Raw genomic sequence first — 22,990 nt, forward strand, 5'->3', positions numbered from 1 at the left:
GAGACTATATGACAGAAATGATTCAAGTAACTGTGAGTAGTAAACCAGACGCACAACAGGACCACTGCAGGGACCACCACCATCACATAGAACCACCATCACATAGAACCACCATCACATAGAACCTCCATCACATAGAACCACCATCACATAGAACCTCCATCACATAGAACCACCATCACATAGAACCACCGTCACATGGAACCATGTGATGGTGGTTATCCATGAATTGACCTTAGCCAGCAGTTTGAGATCAGACTCAATGTCGCCCGCTCTGGCCCCCGGTACACATGTGACTATGGTCCCTGGTTTCTCTTCTGGTTCCTCAGAATGGAGCTTCCGATCACCAGAGGTGGCTTCTCAGCGTCGCCGGTGGGGAGAAGCGGGTTGAAACGTGACGTGGTTGGTGGATGATCAATACCCTGCGATCAGTAAAGGGACTGATGGCTGAAGAAAAGGATCAAATGGAAAAATACAAAACTGTTGTCGTTTTATTTATTGATTTTGATACATACTATTGTTTTACCGTTGCCTCTGATTATCACCATGTTCCTATAATATCATCATCGTCAGGACCAGTCCACGGAGACCAGAAGCCCGGGTCCTCCTGAGGACCAAATGAGACACAGTTTCAGGTGATCGTTCACAATTAAAAACACAGTTCAGATGTTGTCGCCCCCTGTGGACTAAGTCGGTAGTGTCTCCTACCGCCAGCGTCCCTTTAGAGAAGCGCTCATTCCACAGACCGGGTCCCCGAGGGCCCCCTTCTCTCCAGCGGGTCGGCACCACGTCCTGGGTCTCCTGAGGAGGAGGAGAGGAGCCGAGCTCGCCTCTTACCTCCGGAGCGTCAACCTCAGGTCTCTCTCTCTCTCTCTCTCTCTCTCTCCCCCCCGCCCCCCTTTACTACACCGGCAGCGATGCGGATGAAACCCAGCGGATCCTCCGTCTGACTCCGGCCGCCTCTGTCTTGTGGTCCCCGGCGGATGGTGCCTCCTCTCGGACGCAGCAGAAGGACTAGCTGGCCGCATTTAACCCCGCGCCTGGCGGGTTGACTCTCGGCCACCTCGCTGTGTTTTATCGGTGACGTTTGTGGACATGTCGGGGGGCGTTTGACGGGATTCTCCCGGTTCTGACGTTTGGGTGCACTCGGTTCTTCATGCCCCGGGGGCCCGGAGGAGCTCAGACTGCGGAGCCCCGGAGCAGAGCTCGGACTCCGGGGAAGTAGCGGAGGTATGTTGGTCACGATGTGCGAGAGGCTTTTACAGATTGACCGTAACCAAAACGCGTCGCCCCGTAGAACCGGAACCGGGAGCCGCACGTTGTCTGACGTTTGTGTGTTTTGTGTTGGGAGGACGAAGCTAGCTGCGGGCTAACTCGTAGCCTCGTAGCATTCCATTGTCACAGCTCGCTGGAGCTAGCTATGCTAACCTGCTATCAAACAACCAGATAATCTCAACACAGCGCGGTTAATGTTACGCGTGGTATCGGACGTATGTGTCGTCGCTTCGCGGCGGCTCGGGTGTCACTGCTCGGCGGGGTAACGTTTTCAGATGCGGGGGACTTGTCGTCTCCGTTCGCTAGCAGGCTAATGCTAACAGCCTCATTTCCCCTCCGCTCGAGCAGGGAGCTGTCTCCTAGCATGTTAGCATTAGCTGCTACACTACAAGGGATCGCAAAATGTCTCCTGGGTGTCTCTCGTTTTGTAATGAAGGATTCTCTTCAGCGGGGACGAGACGCGAGGACAACACGTCCCTGTTGTTATTTATGTTGTTGTTTTTTATCTTTTAGTCGTAACGTCACAGCTCAGAATAGCACAGGTTGGTAGTTTGAAGGCCGGATGGTGACTTTACTTTATTGACTTGAACACTGATGTGTATTTGTTATTTGGGTGAGAGGTATTTAGTTGTATTAATAAGGTTTAGAGGTATTTAGTTGTATTAATAAGGTTTAGAGGTATTTAGTTGTATTAATAAGGTTTAGAGGTATTTAGTTTTATTAATAAGGTTTAGAGGTATTTAGTTTTATTAATAAGGTTTAGAGGTATTTAGTTGTATTAATAAGGTTTAGAGGTATTTAGTTGTATTAATAAGGTTTAGAGGTATTTAGTTGTATTAATAAGGTTTAGAGGTATTTAGTTTTATTAATAAGGTTTAGAGGTATTTAGTTTTATTAATAAGGTTTAGAGGTATTTAGTTGTATTAATAAGGTTTAGAGGTATTTAGTTGTATTAATAAGGTTTAGAGGTATTTAGTTGTATTAATAAGGTTTAGAGGTATTTAGTTGTATTAATAAGGTTTAGAGGTATTTAGTTTTATTAATAAGGTTTAGAGGTATTTAGTTTTATTAATAAGGTTTAGAGGTATTTAGTTGTATTAATAAGGTTTAGAGGTATTTAGTTTTATTAATAAGGTTTAGAGGTATTTAGTTGTATTAATAAGGTTTAGAGGTATTTAGTTGTATTAATAAGGTTTAGAGGTATTTAGTTGTATTAATAAGGTTTAGAGGTATTTAGTTTTATTAATAAGGTTTAGAGGTATTTAGTTTTATTAATAAGGTTTAGAGGTATTTAGTTGTATTAATAAGGTTTAGAGGTATTTAGTTGTATTAATAAGGTTTAGAGGTATTTAGTTGTATTAATAAGGTTTAGAGGTATTTAGTTGTATTAATAAGGTTTAGAGGTATTTAGTTTTATTAATAAGGTTTAGAGGTATTTAGTTTTATTAATAAGGTTTAGAGGTATTTAGTTGTATTAATAAGGTTTAGAGGTATTTAGTTGTATTAATAAGGTTTAGAGGTATTTAGTTGTATTAATAAGGTTTAGAGGTATTCAGTTTTATTAATAAGGTTTAGAGGTATTCAGTTGTATTAATAAGGTTTAGAGGTATTTAGTTGTATTAATAAGGTTTAGAGGTATTTAGTTGTATTAATAAGGTTTAGAGGTATTTAGTTGTATTAATAAGGTTTAGAGGTATTTAGTTGTATTAATAAGGTTTAGAGGTATTTGGTTTTATTAATAAGGTTTAGAGGTATTTGGTTTTATTAATAAGGTTTAGAGGTATTTGGTTTTATTAATATGCTATACTTATATTTATACTTCTATTTTGAGATATATATATATATATATATATATATATATATATATATATATATATATAAAAACAGTATATTGTCCAGCCCGTGAGTCACTGATCAGTTAACTCTCTCCTGCTTTTATACTTCTGTTTGTTTCTGAGAAATAATGTATCTGCCTTTTAAATACTACAACTCCCAAGAGCCTCTGCTCTTCTCAGGAGGAAGAAAAGTCCCAAACGTTTCGCTGTTAGAAAAGCATGGATCTCGATCTACAGTGAGAGTCGTGCAGACGACACAAACAACCAGCTTCAAAGGAAACAAACAAACACGGTTGCTCACATGACCTGCGTCTCTACGTCACCATCGTTGTTTCTCGTGAACCGACCAATGATACGTCACTATTCAGATATCGCTGTGGGACGGAATTGTCTCCTCTCCTTTGGCGAAGGACGCTCTCGTTCAGGGGGCTGAATACTTTGACCAGTCGATTAAAAATACCACGTCACGCGTGCAGGGGATGACCGCCATGACCCGGATCGTTGAAGAGTAGCTCGCGACCCGGTGTGGGCTCTCCTGGTCAGGGGTCTTCAGGCCATGGAGATGGAGCAGGGACCCCCGATTCCTCAGTTTGGTCCACGCTGAGCAAGAGTGGATCTGATTGGCTGTGATGTCGTATCAGCGTGATGAGCTGCTGTGGGACTGAAAGACAACGTCTCCTCCATCAAAATATCCGTTTCTACAACATGTTGGGTTCATGTTCATGTGTATTTAAAGACAATAACTACAAGTCTGATTCTCAAGACTTTTCAATCTGTTGAAAAAATAGAACTTGTCAAGCAGACCTCCAGCGGTTCCTCTGCTGAAGGAGCGAGGTAGACCTCTGCTCCAGCGGTTCCTCTGCTGAAGGAGCGAGGTAGACCTCTGCTCCAGCGGTTCCTCTGCTCAAAGGAGCGAGGTAGACCTCTGCTCCAGCGGTTCCTCTGCTGAAGGAGCGAGGTAGACCTCTGCTCCAGCGGTTCCTCTGCTCAAAGGAGCGAGGTAGACCTCTGCTCCAGCGGTTCCTCTGCTGAAGGAGCGAGGTAGACCTCTGCTCCAGCGGTTCCTCTGCTGAAGGAGCGAGGTAGACCTCTGCTCCAGCGGGTCCTCTGCTGAAGGAGCGAGGTAGACCTCTGCTCTAGTGGTTCCTCTGCTGAAGGAGCGAGGTAGGCTCAGTCTGACTTCACTCAGTCAGGAACCTTCCCAAGAACATTCCACACTTTGAATCCAGCCATGAAGTTTTTAATGCTGATGCATGTAGTTCAGATTATTAATCCACTGTCTGTCTCTCCAGGTCTTGGTCCCTCTGTCCCTCCCACCATGAATCCTCTGAACCAGATGAAGGGTGGACTGGGCAACAACCCCCACAGGTACACACACAGGTACACCTGCCCCCCCCCCCCTCCTCCCACACACACACACACACACACACACACACACACACACACACACACACACACACCCGTACTGATTGAACCAATTGTTCTCTTGTGTGTGTGTAGTGAGGGTTCGTACCCCTACGACCCCTCCAGCTGGCAGCAGCCCACCAACCCGCCCACAGGGTCCCTCTCCGTGGTGACCACGGTTTGGGGCGTGACCAACCCCTCGGCCAGCCAGGTATGACCTCACCAAACAGGAAGCACTAACGTTGAAACAGTGTGTGTTTTCAGTGTGTAACTGTGTTCACAGGGAATGGGCGGAGGGGGGATGGGGCCCGGAGCCAACCAAGGCGGGGGCCCCATGATGCAGGGCCCCGGGGGGCCCGGCATGGCCGGGGGTCCTGGCAGCTACATGGGCCAGCAGGGCTACGGCGAGCCCAGCAAAGGCTACATGAACCAGGGCATGTACGGCCGCCCCGCGGGGGGCTACGGCGGAGCCCCGGGGGGCTTCTCCAGCAGGTGGGTCACTCAACCAATGATGGAGCGTTCACACGTATGATGTATTGATCGATCCGTTTCACACACGTATGATGTATTGATCGATCCGTTTCACACACGTATGATGTATTGAACGATCCGTTTCACACACGTATGATGTATTGATTGATCAGTTACCCGACTAACCCCGGAGGCTCCAGAGGCTCGGCTGACTTCACTCAGGCCGCCGCCGCCGCCGCCGTTGCTGCTGCCGCCGCCACGGCTACGGCCACCGCCACGGCAACCGTTGCCGCCATCCAGGAGAAACACAACCAGGAGATGAACTACGGACAGGTGGATGGGGGGGCGGGTGTTACTTTGTGGTGCATTCAAGGACGTCACTAGATATCAATGACTGTAATGATCTTATTGTGAATTTTAACGCTTGTTTTCATATCAGATGGGGGGTCAGGCCTATAACAACCAGTACATGACCCACTCCGGACCCCGCGGCCCCCCTGGCATGGCCACCGGAGGTATGGGCCCTGGGCCTGGACCCAACAGGGGCCCTCCCTCCATGGGCCCCATGTATGGACCTGGCGGAGGCCCCCAGAGGGTCCCTCAGCACCCAGGCTACGGCCCCGGGCCCCAGCAGGGCCACCTGAGGCCCCCGCAGGGGCTGAAGCGCCACTACAGCTCTGAGGTGAGAGTCCAGAGGGCTACGCAGGTCACTGGGGTCCGTCTCAGAGCTCATCAGAGACGTTCTCTTGTCTCGTCCTCAGTCCTTCCCGGGAATGTCTCAACAGTACGGAGTTCCCGGCGGTTCAATTCCAGGTTCGGGCGGAGGCGGCCACGGCCCGTACGCCGGCCCGACCATGCCGTACCATCCAGGTGAGACCCGACCAACTATTCAGACACAGCAAAGCCACAATCATGTTAGCTTAGCACAAAGACTGGGAGTAGGGGAAACGTTTAGCTTAGCTCCCTTTTTCATGTTTAACTTCAGGTCCCGGAGGTCCAGGCCCCGCCCCCCAGCGCTCTGGCTCCTCCCCCTCCTACCAGACCCACAAGCTATCACAGTACCCCTCATCAGGGCCGCCCAACCCGCAGTACTACAAGGTGAGCAGCTCGCTGCTCCACACGCCCGTCGCGCTGTTGTTGTTGTTGTTGTTTCATGTTGCTGTTGTTACGCAGCAGGAACACTTTAACGGTCAGGGTGGAGCTCTTGGCGCCATGACGACGGGAGGTGCCGCCGGTGTCTACAGCTCCTTCAACCAGCCGTCGGGGGTGAGGTTCCCTCCGCGTTATCTGCCAGTACTCCACCCGTCCTACGCTCCCTGTAGTGATTTGTCTCACGCTGTCTTGTGATTGGACGACGCTGCGTTCATTAACGGGTCAAAGGTCGGCTGGTTATTTCGCCGTGTTTATCTGCCGTACGTTGAACATGAAACCGCTGCGTGGGGCTGATCTACATTTCTTATTCTTTTAGTTTGTGTCTCAGGATTTATTTCACTTCTTATTCTACCAAACGAGCTCAGACTTTTTTTCAAAATAAAAGTCCTCCTCTTCCATAGAAACTACTGGCTGATCTGAGCCTCCGTTCTGACTCTTGTTCTCCTCCCGTGCGTCTCTCAGCCCGGCCGAGGGTTGCCGGGTTACCCCTCCTCTCCGGTCCCCGGGAACCCGACCCCCCCCATCACCCCCAGCAGCTCCATGGCTCCGCCCTACATGTCGCCTGGCAACACCGACGTAAAGCCGTCGCCCTCTTCCTTCCTCCCCGACATCAAGCCCAACATGGCCAGTCTGCCGCCGCCCCCCCCCTCAGGTACAAACATGTTACATGTTACATGTTAACGCCGACACGCTGTGGTCTCACAGCCGAGGCGTCTAACCTGTGGTGACTTCCTGTTGACAGGTAACCCTAGCGACGACCTGCGGCTGACCTTCCCGGTGCGTGACGGCGTGGTCCTAGAGCCCTTCAGATTAGAGCACAACCTGGCTGTGAGCAACCACGTGTTCCAGCTGAGAGACTCCGTCTACAAGACGCTCATCATGAGGTACGTGTGCACACACGTGCACCTTCTGTGACCAGGGCCTGTCCTCCTACGTGGGGTTAAATCACCACATGGATCAGTTCATCACTTCCTCATTGATGGAGGAGCGACATCAGTTATTTTATTATCACTCACCGTCCCACTCACTGTCCCACACTGTGTCCCACTCACTGTCGCACACTGTGTCCCACTCACTGTCCCACTCACTGTCGCACACTGTGTCCCACTCACTGTCCCACACTGTGTCCCACACTGTGTCCCACTCACTGTCCCACTCACTGTCCCACACTGTGTCCCACTCACTGTCCCACACTGTGTCCCACACTGTGTCCCACACTGTGTCCCACTCACTGTCCCACTCACCGTCCCACACTGTGTCCCACTCAATGTGTCCCACTCAATGTGCCACAATGTGTCCCACTCAATGTCCCACAATGTGTCCCACTCACTGTCCCACTCACTGTCCCACTCACTGTCCCACTCACTGTCCCACACTGTGTCCCACACTGTGTCCCACTCACTGTCCCACACTGTGTCCCACACTGTGTCCCACTCACTGTCCCACACTGTGTCCCACACTGTGTCCCACTCACTGTCCCACTCACCGTCCCACACTGTGTCCCACTCACTGTGACGTCATCACATCGATGGGGAGGATAAAGGGAGGAAACCTTTAGAGACACGGGAGGAGGCTGGTGCACTTTTATCATTTAACATTTTTTAAACTGAATTCCATTTATTGTTCTAAAGGAGTACATTTTATTCCTCTTGCCGTCTTCCTGTCTGCTGTCACGCACCAATCCGACTCCTCGTATGTCTGACATGGTGATAAATGTGCTTTGAGTTTACTAAGAATCCTGGTCTGACGTGGGACGATTATCCTGATAATTCAGACTTCAATCACCTCGTTAATTTGAGCGATTCGATGGACTTTGGTGTTGAATGAATGACTGCATTTATCTCTCAGACCGGACCTGGAGCTCCAGTTCAAGTGTTACCACCACGAGGACCGGCAGATGAACACCAACTGGCCCGCCTCCGTCCAGGTCTCTGCGCCTCCTTGTCAATGGTCACATGGTAAAGAGATCCCCATGACGCAGCGGACTCACTGTGCTGCTCCTCAGGTCAGCGTGAACGCCACTCCTCTCACCATCGAGCGAGGAGACAACAAGACGTCCCACAAGCCTCTGTACCTGAAGCAGGTGTGCCAGCCGGGCAGGAACACCATCCAGATCACCGTCACCGCCTGCTGCTGCGTAAGGCCCCGCCCACCCGTCGACGCCCGCGGCTCGTACCTGTGCTCACTGCCTGTCTCTCCACAGTCCCACCTGTTCGTCCTCCAGCTGGTCCACCGGCCCTCGGTCCGCTCGGTGCTCCAAGGTCTGATGAAGAAGAGGCTGCTGCCTGCAGAGCACTGCGTCACCAAGAGTGAGTGGAGACGCCGTCAAGAGTTTTGGGCAATAAGGGAGATCAATGCCCTGATCAATACCCCCCCCCCTTCCCACAGTCAAGAGGAACTTCAGCAGCGGTTCGATCGCCGGGACCCCCGGGCTGAACGGAGAGGACGGCGTGGAGCAGACGGCCATCAGAGTCCTTCTGAAATGTCCCATCACCTTCCGCCGCATCCAGCTGCCCGCCAGAGGTCACGACTGCAGACACGTACAGGTCAGAGGTCACGATGCGTACAGACTGGACCACTAACCAGCTGATGAGCTATTAGCATCGTAGCACACAAACGCCCTGATCCGTCTGTGTCTCTGCAGTGTTTTGATCTGGAGTCGTACCTTCAGCTGAACTGTGAGAGAGGAACATGGAGATGTCCTGTGTGCAAGTATGTCTCTCACTACTACGTCCTATGTACAATAAACACATGTATGTCTTTACTAACGTGTGTGTGTGTGTGTGTGTGTGTGTGTGTGTGTGTGTGTGTGTGTGTGTGTGTGTGTGCGTGCAGTAAAACCGCTCTGTTAGAAGGTCTGGAGGTGGATCAATACATGCTGGGAATCCTCATCTATGTTCAGAAGTAAGACCACTTTCCTTTGACGTTTGTGAATAAGAAGACGGTCAGTATTTTATTTTGAAGGACAGCAGAGGTCAGCTGACCATATTCAACTGAACTCCATTAACTGTGAGGACGACGACGTCGTCTCAATACTGCGGACAGACGAGAGAGACAGCGACAAATTACAAATAGAAAGACGGCGGGTGAGACGGAGGAAAGCGAGAGAAAGGGACGGGTGAGAAAGGGACGGGTGAGAAAGGGACGGGTGAGAAAGGGACGGGTGAGAAAGATAAGGAAGAAATGGGCAGTGAAAGTAGAGCATTTAATCCTCAATGGACGGTTTGTGTTCATCTTCAGCACTGAACCAGCGTCTCATGAGGCTCAGTGAGGTCGTGAGGAGGAGAACCTGATTCATTAGGAGATTCTGTTAAACTGTTCAGTTGTTAAAATGTGTTTGCAGAGACTGTCGAGAAATTCATATTCAATTCTTTTTTTTAATTATTTGGTTAATTGAGAGAACGTTATTTATATTTGCAGTCACACATTTATGTTCAGTTCTTTGTTACGTGACAATAAACGTTAATAAAGAGTTTTAGAATCATACTGAATTAATTTGATTTGTTAGTCGTGTATTGATTACATGCAAATGTTACAACTATTCCTCTATTTAATCACACTAAGTTTGCTTCTAGAAATTTCCTGGACTTCTTCACACTTTAGTTGAAGACCTGACCCACCAGATAGACATCTGAGAGGAGAGGAAAGGGAAGGAAGGAAGGAGAGGAGAGCGGGCTTAATGCTTTAATAACTGTAAAGACATTTTAGTTGTGACATAATCGGTCAAGAGTGACGTCATCATGTCCATCATGTCATGACTTTTATTCTGAAGGGACAAGCCGTGTTCACGGGATATCTGACCCCCCCACAGCTCTGAGTACGAGGAGATCACCATCGACCCCGTCTGCAGCTGGAAGCCCGTCCCGGTGAAGCCGGACCTCCACGTGAAGGAGGAGCCCGACGGGCCGGCTCTGAAGCGCTGCCGGACGCTGAGCCCGAGTCACATGGTGCTGCCCAGCGTCATGGAGATGATCGCCTCGCTAGGCCCCGCCCCCTCGGCCGCCTCCTCCCCCATGCCCTACCCCCCCCTTCCTGGGGGGTCCACCGGTGATTACCCAGGACCAGGTACGCAGTTCTGCAGCGCCCACGTCAGGACGCCAAGACAGGAGAGTCACTCATGTGTGTGTGTGTGTGTGTGTGTGTGTGTGTGTGTGTCCTCAGCTCCGTCCTATCCCAGTCAACATACTGGTTTCTCAGACTTCTCCAGTCCTGGGACTCCAGGGGTTGGGGGGGATTTCTCCTCCCCAGGCCCCCCCCCCCTCTCCTACCAGTCTGAACTCTCCAGTGCTCTTCTCACCCCCGACAAACCCCCCCCACACCCTCTGGCTGGACAGGTACGTCGTCTTTGTCGTCGTGGTTACATCAGCATATATCAAGTCACTCACATCACCTCTGTCCTTTCTTCCCTTCCTCCTTTCCTCACCCCTTCTTCCCTTCCTCCTTTCCTCCTCTCAGATGGCCCTCTCAGGCCGCCTGGACTCCACTTCCCATGGTGCTCCTCGGCCCCAGCAGCCATCGCAGAATCACCACGGCAACATGTTGACGCAGCAACGCAGCAACCAGAACCCCCGTCTCCATGGCGACGGGTCCTTCAGCCTCGGCGGGTCAACGGAGGTTCCTGAAGCTTCTTTGGACGTGAGATTATATTTAAATGTATTTTTATTTAGTATATCAGAATGATAATACCACAGTGGAGGAATACTCAAGTTATTATATGTTTCTTTGTGAAGTTGCTTCCGGAGTTGACCAACCCGGACGAGTTGCTGTCGTACCTCGGACCCCCGGACCTCCCAAACAACAACAACAACGACGACCTGCTGTCGCTGTTTGAGAACAACTGAACACACAGGAAGTAGCTGAAGATTCTTGTTTTACTATTTTCCTCTTTGTCCTCCGTTGGACGAAGCTCCGCCTTTTTTAAAGCTCGCCAGCGACCAGGAGGATTCTGGGATTTGTACCTTCAAAGTGAGCACGTTTCTATGTGAAGCTCCACCAACAGGAAGTGACCTGCTGATGTCGTTTGTATGACTGTCCGTTGTTCTTCACCCCGTTGCCCTGGAAACGAGTAGCGCTACTGATCATCCAATCGGCTTTAATCCTCCGGACCAATCAGAGACGAGCTCCTCCCCACACTTCTGTTCTGCTGCCGCTCAGCGCTGATGGATCTGCTTCTGCCCTCGTGATGAACGATCAATAACCTGATCGACGGCCGTCTTCAGAGGGACGACATGTTTCCCTCCTCCAGTGTATTATTAAACATGATTTTATATAAATATGAACGAGGGGAGTGAGTCCATTAAATATATCTGTGTTTTTATCAGATAAGATGCTTCTACCTGTTGCCCTGAGGTCGCTCATCCTCATCTTCCTCCTCTTCATCATTCGGTCAGTTGTAAAGTTGCTCACTGAGTCCCGCTGGCTTCTGGGTAAATATCTGTTGATGTCTTTGTAATTTAATAAACACACTGGAAAGACATGAGGTGCTTTGATACATTGTCACTTTGTGATCGATCGGTGAATATCAAACAGTTCATTATCAAACTACCGACTGTGTGACTCTCTCTGGGTCGGTGATTATGGTGCAATAGTGACACAAATTCACATTATGGCTTAACTGCTGAGGTCAAAGGTCGCTGACCGACGCCCAACTGGTCATAATAAGACCTGCGGGTGTGAGTACTTCAATCTGGATGTACTTGTACTTGATGTATTCCTTTGTTTCTGCTACATTGTACTCCAGCTTCGTCTATCGCACAAATGTATTCACATTTCACAAATAGAATAAACTATCCAACCCGATAGTAAGTATTTGTAAATGTGTGCTGGTACTTTAAGGCGTTTAAAGTACACCAAGCCTAAAGTATCCCACATCCCATACACATATGAATGTGTATATATATATATATGTATGTATATATATATATGTATGTATGTATGTATGTATATATATGTATGTGTATATATATGTATGTATGTGTATATGTATGTATATGTATGTATATGTATGTATGTATATATATGTATGTATGTATATGTATATATGTATGTATGTATATATATATATGTATATATATGTATGTATATATATGTATATATATGTATATATATGTATGTATATATATATGTATATATGTATATATATGTATGTATATATGTATATATATGTATATGTATGTATGTATATGTATGTATGTATGTATGTATATGTATGTATGTATGTATGTATATGTATGTATATATGTATGTATATGTATGTATATATGTATGTATATATATGTATGTATGTATATGTATGCATGCATGTATGTATATGTATATGTATGTATATGTATGTATGTATATGTATGTATGTATGTATGTATATATATGTATATATATGTATGTGTGTATGTGTATATGTATATGTGTATGTGTATATGTATATGTGTATATATATGTATATGTGTATATATATATGACATGACCCGGCTCAACGGAGATGACAAAAACGGGAGACACCGTGCAAAGCCGATATAAAAGTATATTTAAGTAAAGTAGCAAAACCAAAAGTAAAGCAAATATGAGGTGTGTACGTCAGTAGTTTCAGTCATGTCAGTGGGCGCTTGATCCTGCAGGGTAGAGTGAACATAAATGAAACGCCAAGAGACCCAAACAAAGATGTGGACGCTGGCCGGGGAGACCAGCGACCCGGCAGGCAGCAACCAAGCGCCTTTATACCGCTGGAACCTCCAGCTGCTCTCAATCAGGTTGATGGAATCACCTCAGAGAAACAGACCATGACGTCACAGACATGAACCAATAGGCAGGGCGTCATATATATATATACACACATATATATATGTATATATATATACATATATATGTACATATGTATATATGTACATATATATTTATATATATATATGTATAATGTGTGTGTATTAAAAGTTGTATTTAACAGGACGGACCGCGCCCTTATCGCGTGATCGCGCGTCCACATTCTCCGCCTGACAGCGGGAGTGCGCACGGACTGCGGGACTCGACGGGAACCTTCCGCATGCGCTGCCTGCATTGGACCCTCAATATGTCAGTGATGCGCTGCCCGCGGGTCTCCGGTCCTGCCGAGATCAAGTTTTCTAACAGGGACAGAGCAGAGGGGCGGTGTTAGTGAGAAACCCTGTAAACACACGACCCATTTCGGAAGAGGCCCACCCTGCTGAATGAATCAAGCACAACGGCAAAATGGTTCGTTCAGCTGCGGACCAGTCAAGAGGCGGTCCCGCTGTTCTGGCTGCTGATTGGCTTCAACGAATGTCAATCAGTTACTTTGACGCTGCCTATTGGCTCGCAGTGATTTCAAACCGCCCATGGGAGTTTGATATAAAGTTAAACCGCACGGCACCATCTTTTCTTGGATCCATTTGGCCAACCGCGTCTCTCGTGTCAGTGTGACTCTCCCGCTCTGTCCGCAGCAATGTCCCGACCCAGAGTCTTCTTCGACGTCACCTCAGACGGCGCGGCCCTCGGCCGGGTCGTGATGGAGGTAACCGTGTCCGCGTGCTTGTCGCTCCGCGTCCCAGCTCGCGGTCGCAGCCAGCCGCGGAGCTTCCCTCTTCCCGGCAGCTACTCTGCCTCGTGCAGCCGGGTTTCCCGCTGCGCACGCGAGGTGGCGTAGCTGTCACGCGCGCCACTGCTTTGAATGGACCCCGCGCACGTGTGTGTGTGTGTGTGTGGCCTCGAGCCAGCGCCGAACGGGGCCGGCGGAGCAGCCTTATTGTCTTCTCGCGAGAACGTCGTAGTGTATGTTAATGCCTTTTAATTCATCCGCCGAGGTAAGGATGGCGGAGTATCGATAAAGGATGACGGTTATACGCTCACGCAGCGCCTCATCCGGGTACTTCGCTCACGCATTCGCCCTGAGCCATCAGCCTGCGTCACGCGGAGGCCCGTTAGGGGCCCGCGGGCCACTCGCGTCACAGCCAAGCCGCATTTAGCCCGCTGCCGGCTAGCGGGTTGAGCTAACAAACGCTGACGTTCTTTGTTGCTGCGTTCCGCGGCCTTTTCCCTCAAGCGCAGCCTAAAGTAATCCCCGGGCCGCTTTAACACTGCTTCCGGTCCCCGGCGGGACTCGTCTTTGTCTTTTGTTCCAGGCGTTGAAACCAGCTTTTACCGCCCCGGAGTCTTAGCATGTAGCCGCCGAAGCTAATTGCGCCGGCTGCTGGCCGAGGCGAATACGATGTGGAAACAAAGGCTTCTGTCCCCACGACGAGGAAGCACGTGTCCACAGGGGGGGGGGCACCGTCGCGGTTATTTATACCTCCGCGCCTCGAAAAGCTGCAGCCATTTTGTGCCCTTAGCAGCGGGGCGTTCCCCGAATGGCGCCCCAGCTGCCGTTATGCGAGGACCCCCCCCCCACACACACACACACACACACACACCACAGTGCGGCATTCCTGTTGTCACGTGACACTACCGCATAAGAAGCTGATCTGTGTTTTAATGGCGCTGGTGCAGGAATTCAGCTGTGTCCATTAAAGGGAGCTGATGATAAATGTTCAGAGGCGCATTGATCCCTCATCTTGTGACAATGTGTTGCTGCACAGAACAAAGGCCTCTGAGTTCTGGACCGTTTCCACTGATCTGTGTACTGACTGCCCTGCATGTCTGCAGCTCCGGGACGACGTGGTGCCAAAGACGGCAGAGAACTTCCGGGCCCTGTGCACCCACGACAAGGGCTTCGGCTACAAGGGTTCCTGCTTCCACCGCATCATCCCCAGCTTCATGTGCCAGGTGGGTCCTCCTGTTTGATGGCGCCGTGTACAACTAACGTGTGACTGACGGGTTGCTGTCATAATGGCTGTCTCTCTGCATCAGACCTGTCAGTCTGCTGCTGAAGCGTGTGTGTTAACGTGTGTGTTGTGCGCGCAGGGCGGGGACTTCACCAACCACAACGGAACCGGTGGAAAGTCCATTTATGGCAACAAGTTTGCTGATGAGAACTTCACCCTGAAGCATCTTACCCCTGGAACCCTGTCCATGGCCAACGCCGGGGCCAACACCAACGGGTCCCAGTTCTTCATCTGCACAGAGAAAACCCCCTGGTGAGGGCAACAGACGTAGGGCGACTCCTGCTGCAGGAGGAGCGGAGACGTAGGGCGACTCCTGCTGCAGGAGGAGCGGAGACGTAGGGCGACTCCTGCTGCAGGAGGAGCGGAGACGTAGGGCGACTCCTGCTGCAGGAGGAGCGGAGACGTAGGGCGACTCCTGCTGCAGGAGGAGCGGAGACGTAGGGCGACTCCTGCTGCAGGAGGAGCGGAGACGTAGGGCGACTCCTGCTGCAGGAGGAGCGGAGACGTAGGGCGACTCCTGCTGCAGGAGGAGCGGAGACTTGGGACAGGAGAGCTGGTCACAGTGACCCTTTAGAGGCGTTGAACCAGTCAATAAGCGTCCCAATAGAACCTCTAGTTTGTGGTCATGATGTTGAGGATCCGGTTTGTTCAGAATCTGCGTGTCTTTCAATGAGCTGATGTCCTTGCAGGCTGGACGGGAAGCACGTGGTGTTCGGCAGCGTGGTGGAGGGCATGGACGTGGTGAAGAAGATGGAGGCCACCGGCAGCCAGAGCGGCAGAACCTCATCCAAGATCGTGATCGCTGACTGCGGGCAGCTCTGAGCGCTCTGTAGCCACGCCCCCACAGCCCCGCCCCCTCTGCCATTCAACATTCCTTCACAATAATGCTTCAACCTTCCCCCTCCCGTCATTTTTATTGCGTTGTTGAAAACTTGTTGCTGCATTTGTTACTTTCCCTTTACGGGGTTTCTGATGCATTAACGGTTCTTTTCATGGCTCAACGTTTTTTTGTTAAATCAAAACGAATAAGAAAATTAAACAAGTTGCCTTGACAATTGAAACATTTGTTGTTGTTTTTATTTCACTTTACTTCCAGACCATAACAGATGGAAGTTCATGTTTCTTTAAGGCACTATCAAACTATTTTATCTTAATTTGAGTTTCTTTTTAACAGAGTTCCTGCGCAGAACTACTTTATCGTGTATTAAACAGGACTAATTCCTGCAAAGATTCTGCTGACTGAGCTGCTCTGCCTGAGACGTCCAGCAGGGCGAGTCTTCATCTTTTAAGCTGTTAAATCGTTCATCCCGTCAGACTTCATACAACCAGCTTCAAAGAAACAACTCTTGAGTGATGCTAAAGGTTACACACCTGTTTCTACTGTTATTGCTCCTAACCGTCCAATGATGCGTCACTATTTAAATACTGCTGGTGCAAGGAGCTGTGGGACGGGTTTATCTGTCAGGATTGTCCCGTGGTGCCTATGCTAAAGGAGCTAAGCATTGGAGCTCTTTAGCATTAGAATCACAACAGCTCTTATCATGGCGCCACTTCCACTACTTCACTCAGTGAGGAACCTTCATTAGGGTTTACTTCCAATCCAACCTACAAGTTTATTTTTTAGTTTATCAGAACTTTGCTCATATCTGTTAGCTTAGCATAATGACTAACTGGTAAGCGTCAGTCAAGCTCCTGAAGTGCTCCGTCGCCGTCTGGTACGCTGCAGCCACAGCCGAGGACAAGGACCGGCTGCAGCGCGTCCTCCGCTCTGCAGAGAGGCTGATCGGCTGGGATCTGCCGTCTGAGACGTCCCGTCACAGACGGCTTCTTCCCGTCGGCTCAACAGAGCCGGTCACTTTCTGTCTCACTGCACACGTCACTTTCTGTTCGCTGGTGCACTTTATTTTTATTTTTTTAATATTTTGAACTTTTATCCCTGTATTTTTAAACTAACCCATAGCATTATTTTGTATTTTATTCCTCTTGCATGTTGTCTTGTCTGCTGTTACGCACCAACCGCCAGGTCACATTCCTCCTACGTGACATATTATGGTGATGAATGTGTCCTGATTCCTGTCATATATGCCTACGTAGGAGCTCCTCTGTCTAAAGGGTTAATGTTCAAATCTAAGTAATGTTAAAGCTAGCTGTCCTCAGTGTTTATGCTAAGCTAGGCTAGCTTCCTTCCACCTCCAGATTTATAATAAGATTCAAACAGGGTCACTGTGTGTTTTAACACTAAGGTCTTTTATTGAATACAATAATGTAAACAAACGAAAACATTCTTCTAACTCAGTGGTTCTCAAACTGGGAAATATACATATAATCCTTTATTAATCCCACATGGGGAATTTATTCTCTGCATTTTACTCCTTAGTAATTAAGGAGCAGTTTGCTGGTGTGAAGCACTGGGCTTCAGTGCCTTGCTCAAGGACACAGACACACAAACTACGTAGAGAAGACGGATGGATCCACAGTGGAACATCAGTTTAGTCCACCTGCTTCTTCTCTTTACAAGTTTTACATTTGGACAGAACTGTTTCAAATGAAAGGTACATGTTCTTTATGCTGTTACACACAGACTCACACAGACTCACACACAGACTCACACACAGACTCACACAGTCACACAGTCACACAGACACACACAGTCACACAGACACACACAGACTCACACACAGACTCACACAGTCACACAGACTCACACAGACACACACAGTCACACAGACACACACAGACTCACACACAGACTCACACAGTCACACAGACTCACACAGACACACACAGACTCACACACAGACTCACACAGTCACACAGTCACACAGACACACACAGACTCACACACAGACTCACACAGTCACACAGACTCACACAGTCACACAGACACACACAGACTCACACACAGACTCACACACAGACTCACACACAGACTCACACAGACACACAGACTCACACACAGACTCACACAGTCACACACAGACTCACACACAGACTCACACAGTCACACAGACTCACACAGTCACACACAGACTCACACACAGACTCACACACAGTCACACACAGTCACACAGACACACACAGACTCACACACAGACTCACACAGTCACACACAGACTCACACAGTCACACACAGACTCACACAGTCACACACAGTCACACAGACTCACACAGTCACACAATGCCTTATTTCAATAAAAACTCAGCACGGGCCGTTTGGTTCCGTCTCCGTCGGGCGGCGATGAGGCGGCGGTTTGAGAACCACTGTTCTACCGTCTGAACTCGTGGGAATAATTATGCTTAAATTAACAGAGTTCATGAAGTGTCAACAGGCCGTCCTCCTTTTCTTCCCAGAATGCCTTGTGTTCCTGTGGCCCTGCCCAGGGGGGCGGGGCTTACACACGCCCTGCCCCTTCGCCCGGCCCGACTCCGCCCGGCTTGCGGCGCCGCAGGACAAACCCGGGCCGCAGTCGCAGCGGCCCAGCTTCCTCCTCAGTTTGCCCGAGCCTTTGAGCAAACAGGCCTCGCCCTCCACCGGGATCCGCTGGCACCGCCGCCCAGTGAGGTACCGGACGCAGCACAGCCCGTCGGCGCAGTCCCCGGAACGCACGCAGACCGCCATCTCCACAGCTGAGAGGGGAGGAGCCTTTTACTGGGGGGCAGGTACTAGTACTACACACTGAAATCACTAGAGTACTTGTACTACACACTGAAATCACTAGAGTACTTGTAGTACACACTGAAATCACTAGAGTACTTGTACTACACACTGAAATCACTAGAGTACTTGTACTACACACTGAAATCACTAGAGTACTTGTACTACACACTGAAATCACTAGAGTACTAGTACTACACACTGTGAGATCACGAGAGTACTAGTACTACACACCGTGAGATCACTAGAGTACTAGTACTACACACTGTGAGATCACGAGAGTACTAGTACTACACACACTGAAATCACTAGAGTACTTGTACTACACACACTGAGATCACTAGAGTACTAGTACTACGCATCGTGAGATCACTAGAGTACTAGTACTACACACACTGAGATCACTAGAGTACTAGTACTACACACCGTGAGATCACTAGAGTACTAGTACTACACACTGTGAGATCACTAGAGTACTAGTACTGTGAGATCACTAGAGAGTACAGGTACTAGTACACACTGGAATGAATATAAAGTGCTACATGTACTACATGTACATCTGAGATGTAGTATTGTGTAAAGTATATATTAATACCTGTTTTGTTCTTCCAATCACTCACCTTTGGTTCTGTTGAAGCCGTCTGTGTGGATCTGTCTGTCCGTCTCTCTGTCCACCGGTCTGTCCTGTGGGGACGGTCTCCTCTGAGCTCTGTTACTGCAGCCTCCCACCTGAAGATCAATACATGATCAATACAAGTAAAAAGTACCACAGCCTGTCTCTTTCTCTGTCCTCTGCCAGTCTGTCCTCTATCTGCCCGTCTCTCTACCTGTCTGTCCTCTACCTGTCTCTCTACCTGTCTGTCCTCTACCTGTCTCTCTACCTGTCTGTCCTCAACCTGTCTCTCTACCTGTCTGTCCTCTACCTGTCTCTCTACCTGTCTGTCCTCTACCTGTCTCTCTACCTGTCTGTCCTCAACCTGTCTCTCTACCTGTCTGTCCTCTACCTGTCTGTCCTCAACCTGTCTCTCTACCTGTCTGTCCTCAACCTGTCTCTCTACCTGTCTGTCCTCTACCTGTCTCTCTACCTGTCTGTCCTCTACCTGTCTCTCTACCTGTCTGTCCTCAACCTGTCTCTCTACCTGTCTGTCCTCTACCTGTCTCTCTACCTGTCTCTCTACCTGTCTGTCCTCAACCTGTCTCTCTACCTGTCTGTCCTCTACCTGTCTCTCTACCTGTCTGTCCTCTACCTGTCTGTCCTCAACCTGTCTCTCTACCTGTCTGTCCTCTACCTGTCTCTCTACCTGTCTGTCCTCTACCTGTCTGTCCTCTACCTGTCTCTCTACCTGTCTGTCCTCAACCTGTCTCTCTACCTGTCTGTCCTCAACCTGTCTCTCTACCTGTCTGTCCTCTATCTGCCTGTCTCTCTACCTGTCTGTCCTCTACCTGTCTCTCTACCTGTCTGTCCTCTACTGACCGGCGCTCCGTAGCAGTCCTCAGTCGAGCACCGAGCTGTCTGTCTTCTGTTGGGATTGAAGGTGGTTTCTGTCCGCCGCCGCACGGGACGCTCCACCTGGTCACCATGGAAACGGTCCTGATGGACAGAGTGATGTCACAACCTCATCATGTAGTATAGTATATAGAGTAAATGTATACTCATACTGCAAGATATACTCTGTCATTGTGTAGTAAAGGTATAAATGTACTACAGGGAAGTACTCTCACCAGGAGCTGCGTGGTCTCCTTGGAGGACCTGATGGAGTTCTGGTCCAGGGTCAGACCGCAGACCAGAGACACACACAGGAAGCTCCTCCACATCAACATCCTCCGATCAACGGATCTGTCGCTTATCAGCTGTCAATCACCGAATGACCCTCCTCCTCTCTGCTCCTGCTCTCTGATTGGTTGATCTGCTGCTCTGTGGTCCAGATGTTCTCCAGATGTTCCAGTGTGCTCTCACCCTGTCTCCGCTCCGTGTGGTGTCCCTCGGTCGGGTGCGCTTATTTTTATACCCATCTCACCTGACTGATCCGTCCCGTCGCCTCAGAAGTTTTGAGAGTGTGTTTGAAGCTCGACCGCATCAGTCAGACTTCCTTCCTGGAGGACGCCGCCCCCCCCGAGGCCAGGGCGCGTCCTTTTGATATCTGACACCTTAGAGACCACAGAAAGATGAAAACACACACCTGGAGACCAGGAGGCAGGTAGAGTGTGTGTGTGTGTGTGTGTGTGTGTGTGTGTGTGTGGTTTCTCCCTAAAGACCCATTAGCGGCGGCGGATGTGTGAATGTTTACAGGTGATTAACAGTTCAGAGGACGTCTGTGCACATGCTCCCCGTCCTCTGTCCCGAGTCCCCAAAATGAAGACCTCAGTGAGACGGAGCAGGATGAGGACGGACCCCATGGAGGTCACGTGTACACAACGAACTACGTAAAGATGCACAACACATGCAACACACACTGCAGGGCCTTCCGATAGTCACGGACGCCTCAGGGTCAATATGCGGTTCTGTTTATCCGCTATGCGCATTCTTTATCTTTGGATAAACAACTTAAACGTATAACAACTAAACATAGACTGTCACTAAACTTACAAATAAACAAACAAACAAACAAATAAACAAGCTAAAATTGAAAAACCATATGCATGCTGGCGTCCACGAACAACATTCGATTCCAAAACCCCCCAAACTCTGTCAGAGGCTCCTCCTTTGTCTCCCCTCACCTGCTCACTGGCACAGGTGAGCAAACCCAACGCGCCGCCCCAAGGCCGCAAGGTCAGGACCGACCAGCAGGGGTCAGTAAGGTCACCTCATCACAAAGGGCTCCTACACACACACACACACACACACACACACACGGCAGGTCCTGACAGAGCAGCAGGAAGTGTGTGTGAGTGTGTGTGTGTGTGTGTGTGTGTCTGTGTGTGTGTGTGTGTGTGTGTGTGTCTGTGTGTGGCCATTACACAGTGATTACACTGATCACAGATCACAAGCTGCTGCCTTCAAAGCATTAGAGGAAACATTTTTACTTAATAGGATCTCAATTACACACAATATTACAGGAGTACAGGCGGGTTTATTGATCGACTGTGTGTGTTTGTGTGTGTGTGTGTGTGTGCGTGTGTGTGTGTGTGTGTGTGTGTGTGCGTGTGTGTGCATAACAGGCATTCATTCACCAGGAGTGTGCGATGCACAAAAAGAGCTACACACAGACACAGAACGAGAGTCGCTACAGTGAAGAAGAGAAGACGGAGGAGTGACACACACACACGCACAAAGATACACAACCACGCACACAGAGACATAAACACACAGACAGACACACACAGAACATAAAGGTTTCAATGGTTTTGAGTTTTTAAAAAATATTTTCTGTTTTTTTTAACACGAAAATACACACTTTTTACGGTTGTTTCCGTTTAAACGTGAATTTACTTTAAGTTGATGTTGAAATATGAAACTGTAGGTGAGTCTGTATCTGACCTCTGACCTATATATATATATATATATATATATATATATATATCTCCTGATGTATTATATATATTAGAACCTGCTGTAACCTGTGTCTCATTTGGTGGGCTGCATCCTCCAGAGACGTCCCCACCGGGCCGCACACCAATGTGTGTGTTTATAATCACTAAACTAAATGTATAGTTAGTGCATAATCACACTAAACTACAAGTTGAGTTTCTTTGTGTATTTCCTCTCAACGTGTGTAACGTTGATAATATGATGTATAAAGGGTGAAAGTTGATGCAGTGGCCCTGAAGTGCAAAACACAACACAAATAGGACAACAGAACGAAATTAACTCCTTACGGAAAGGGGCGGGCCTTATAGCAGAGGACGGCGCCAAGGAATCGGCGTCCGTAGCATCCGTAGCGTTACCCTTTGCGTAAGAAGTTAATTTCATTGTGCGTTCCTGTTTGCCGTTGTGTTTTGCACTTCAGGGCCACTGTAAGCTGAGGCATTAAAGTGAGTCTTGTTATTAATGTGTGTTAGTACATTGGTGTCTATAGCAGAACATGGAGGGACTTAGGACCCAGGAGGCAGCGCGGTGGAGGTTTAACTAAGAGCAGTTTGTTCTCACATCTCTTGAGTATTTAAAGCACAACACTGGTTCTCTTCGTCACAGAACATCAGTGACTCTATGAACTAAGATGTGATATTTATATTCCAATTAGGGCTGTCAATAGATTAACTTATTGTGAAATGAATTAATCGCGAATAATTGAGATTAAAAGTTATAAATCTTAAATAAATCGGGCGTGGCTTTCTCTTCCCCTCCTGCCGCCAATTAACTTCTTCTTCTACTCTTCTACACATGCAAGCCGTTCACTCATCAAGGCGCCGTTCTCCTCGCCAGCAGTCAC

At 48.9% G+C, this 22,990-nt stretch overlaps 3 protein-coding genes across 30 annotated transcripts; 2 read left to right on the forward strand and 1 right to left on the reverse strand.

The window, feature by feature from the left end:
- The first annotated feature begins 159 nt into the window (after nt 1-159).
- On the forward strand, nt 160-11,613 carry LOC120830879 (zinc finger MIZ domain-containing protein 2-like). Of its 28 annotated transcripts, none has more exons than XM_078086458.1 (21): nt 160-1,230; nt 4,403-4,478; nt 4,611-4,725; nt 4,798-5,006; nt 5,159-5,318; nt 5,425-5,667; nt 5,747-5,855; nt 5,971-6,083; nt 6,159-6,251; nt 6,600-6,789; nt 6,880-7,021; nt 7,986-8,064; nt 8,143-8,274; nt 8,341-8,446; nt 8,526-8,683; nt 8,782-8,849; nt 8,973-9,041; nt 9,949-10,202; nt 10,299-10,471; nt 10,593-10,772; nt 10,868-11,613. In XM_078086458.1, exons 2-21 carry the CDS (start codon nt 4,429-4,431, stop codon nt 10,976-10,978), a joined length of 2,754 nt encoding a protein of 917 aa, XP_077942584.1. In that variant the 5' UTR covers nt 160-1,230; nt 4,403-4,428; the 3' UTR covers nt 10,979-11,613. The 28 variants fall into 28 exon arrangements, with proteins under 28 accessions (XP_077942584.1, XP_077942570.1, XP_077942585.1 ...); XM_078086459.1 differs by having other exon boundaries at nt 672-857; XM_078086453.1 differs by having other exon boundaries at nt 689-1,230; nt 4,403-4,490.
- Nucleotides 11,614-13,143: 1,530 nt separating this feature from the next.
- ppiaa (peptidylprolyl isomerase Aa (cyclophilin A)) lies at nt 13,144-16,026 on the forward strand. Its single transcript, XM_040196147.2, has 4 exons — nt 13,144-13,659; nt 14,787-14,906; nt 15,045-15,217; nt 15,655-16,026. Exons 1-4 carry the CDS (start codon nt 13,591-13,593, stop codon nt 15,785-15,787), a joined length of 495 nt encoding a protein of 164 aa, XP_040052081.1. The 5' UTR covers nt 13,144-13,590; the 3' UTR covers nt 15,788-16,026.
- A 1,760-nt stretch (nt 16,027-17,786) lies between these two features.
- On the reverse strand, nt 17,787-20,666 carry LOC120830291 (uncharacterized). Its single transcript, XM_040194848.2, has 4 exons — nt 20,343-20,666; nt 20,095-20,211; nt 19,241-19,349; nt 17,787-18,592 (listed from the first exon to the last, which is right to left on the reverse strand). The coding sequence occupies exons 1-4, from the start codon at nt 20,439-20,441 to the stop codon at nt 18,288-18,290; spliced, it is 630 nt and encodes a 209-aa protein (XP_040050782.2). The 5' UTR covers nt 20,442-20,666; the 3' UTR covers nt 17,787-18,287.
- Between the last annotated feature and the right edge of the window lie 2,324 nt (nt 20,667-22,990).

The sequence above is a fragment of the Gasterosteus aculeatus genome, chromosome 13 (assembly GCF_964276395.1).
Source record: "Gasterosteus aculeatus chromosome 13, fGasAcu3.hap1.1, whole genome shotgun sequence".
Taxonomy (NCBI): Eukaryota; Metazoa; Chordata; class Actinopteri; order Perciformes; family Gasterosteidae; genus Gasterosteus; species Gasterosteus aculeatus.

What these genes read in the sequence shown, in the direction of transcription:
- LOC120830879 (XM_078086439.1), top strand. Translation starts at nt 4,429, where the DNA reads ATGAATCCTCTGAACCAGATGAAGGGTGGACTGGGCAACAACCCCCAC. An exon ending in ATCCTCATCTATGTTCAGAA is followed by an intron (nt 9,042 to 9,948) that starts GTAAGACCACTT and finishes ACCCCCCCACAG; the next exon opens with CTCTGAGTACGAGGAGATCA. An exon ending in CGGTGATTACCCAGGACCAG is followed by an intron (nt 10,203 to 10,298) that starts GTACGCAGTTCT and finishes GTGTGTCCTCAG; the next exon opens with CTCCGTCCTATCCCAGTCAA.
- LOC120830291 (XM_040194848.2), bottom strand. Translation starts at nt 20,441, where the DNA reads ATGTTGATGTGGAGGAGCTTCCTGTGTGTGTCTCTGGTCTGCGGTCTG. An exon ending in AGGAGACCACGCAGCTCCTG is followed by an intron (nt 20,212 to 20,342) that starts GTGAGAGTACTT and finishes TCTGTCCATCAG; the next exon opens with GACCGTTTCCATGGTGACCA. An exon ending in CGGCTTCAACAGAACCAAAG is followed by an intron (nt 18,593 to 19,240) that starts GTGAGTGATTGG and finishes CTCCCCTCTCAG; the next exon opens with CTGTGGAGATGGCGGTCTGC.
- ppiaa (XM_040196147.2), top strand. Translation starts at nt 13,591, where the DNA reads ATGTCCCGACCCAGAGTCTTCTTCGACGTCACCTCAGACGGCGCGGCC. An exon ending in TCCCCAGCTTCATGTGCCAG is followed by an intron (nt 14,907 to 15,044) that starts GTGGGTCCTCCT and finishes TTGTGCGCGCAG; the next exon opens with GGCGGGGACTTCACCAACCA. An exon ending in TGCACAGAGAAAACCCCCTG is followed by an intron (nt 15,218 to 15,654) that starts GTGAGGGCAACA and finishes ATGTCCTTGCAG; the next exon opens with GCTGGACGGGAAGCACGTGG.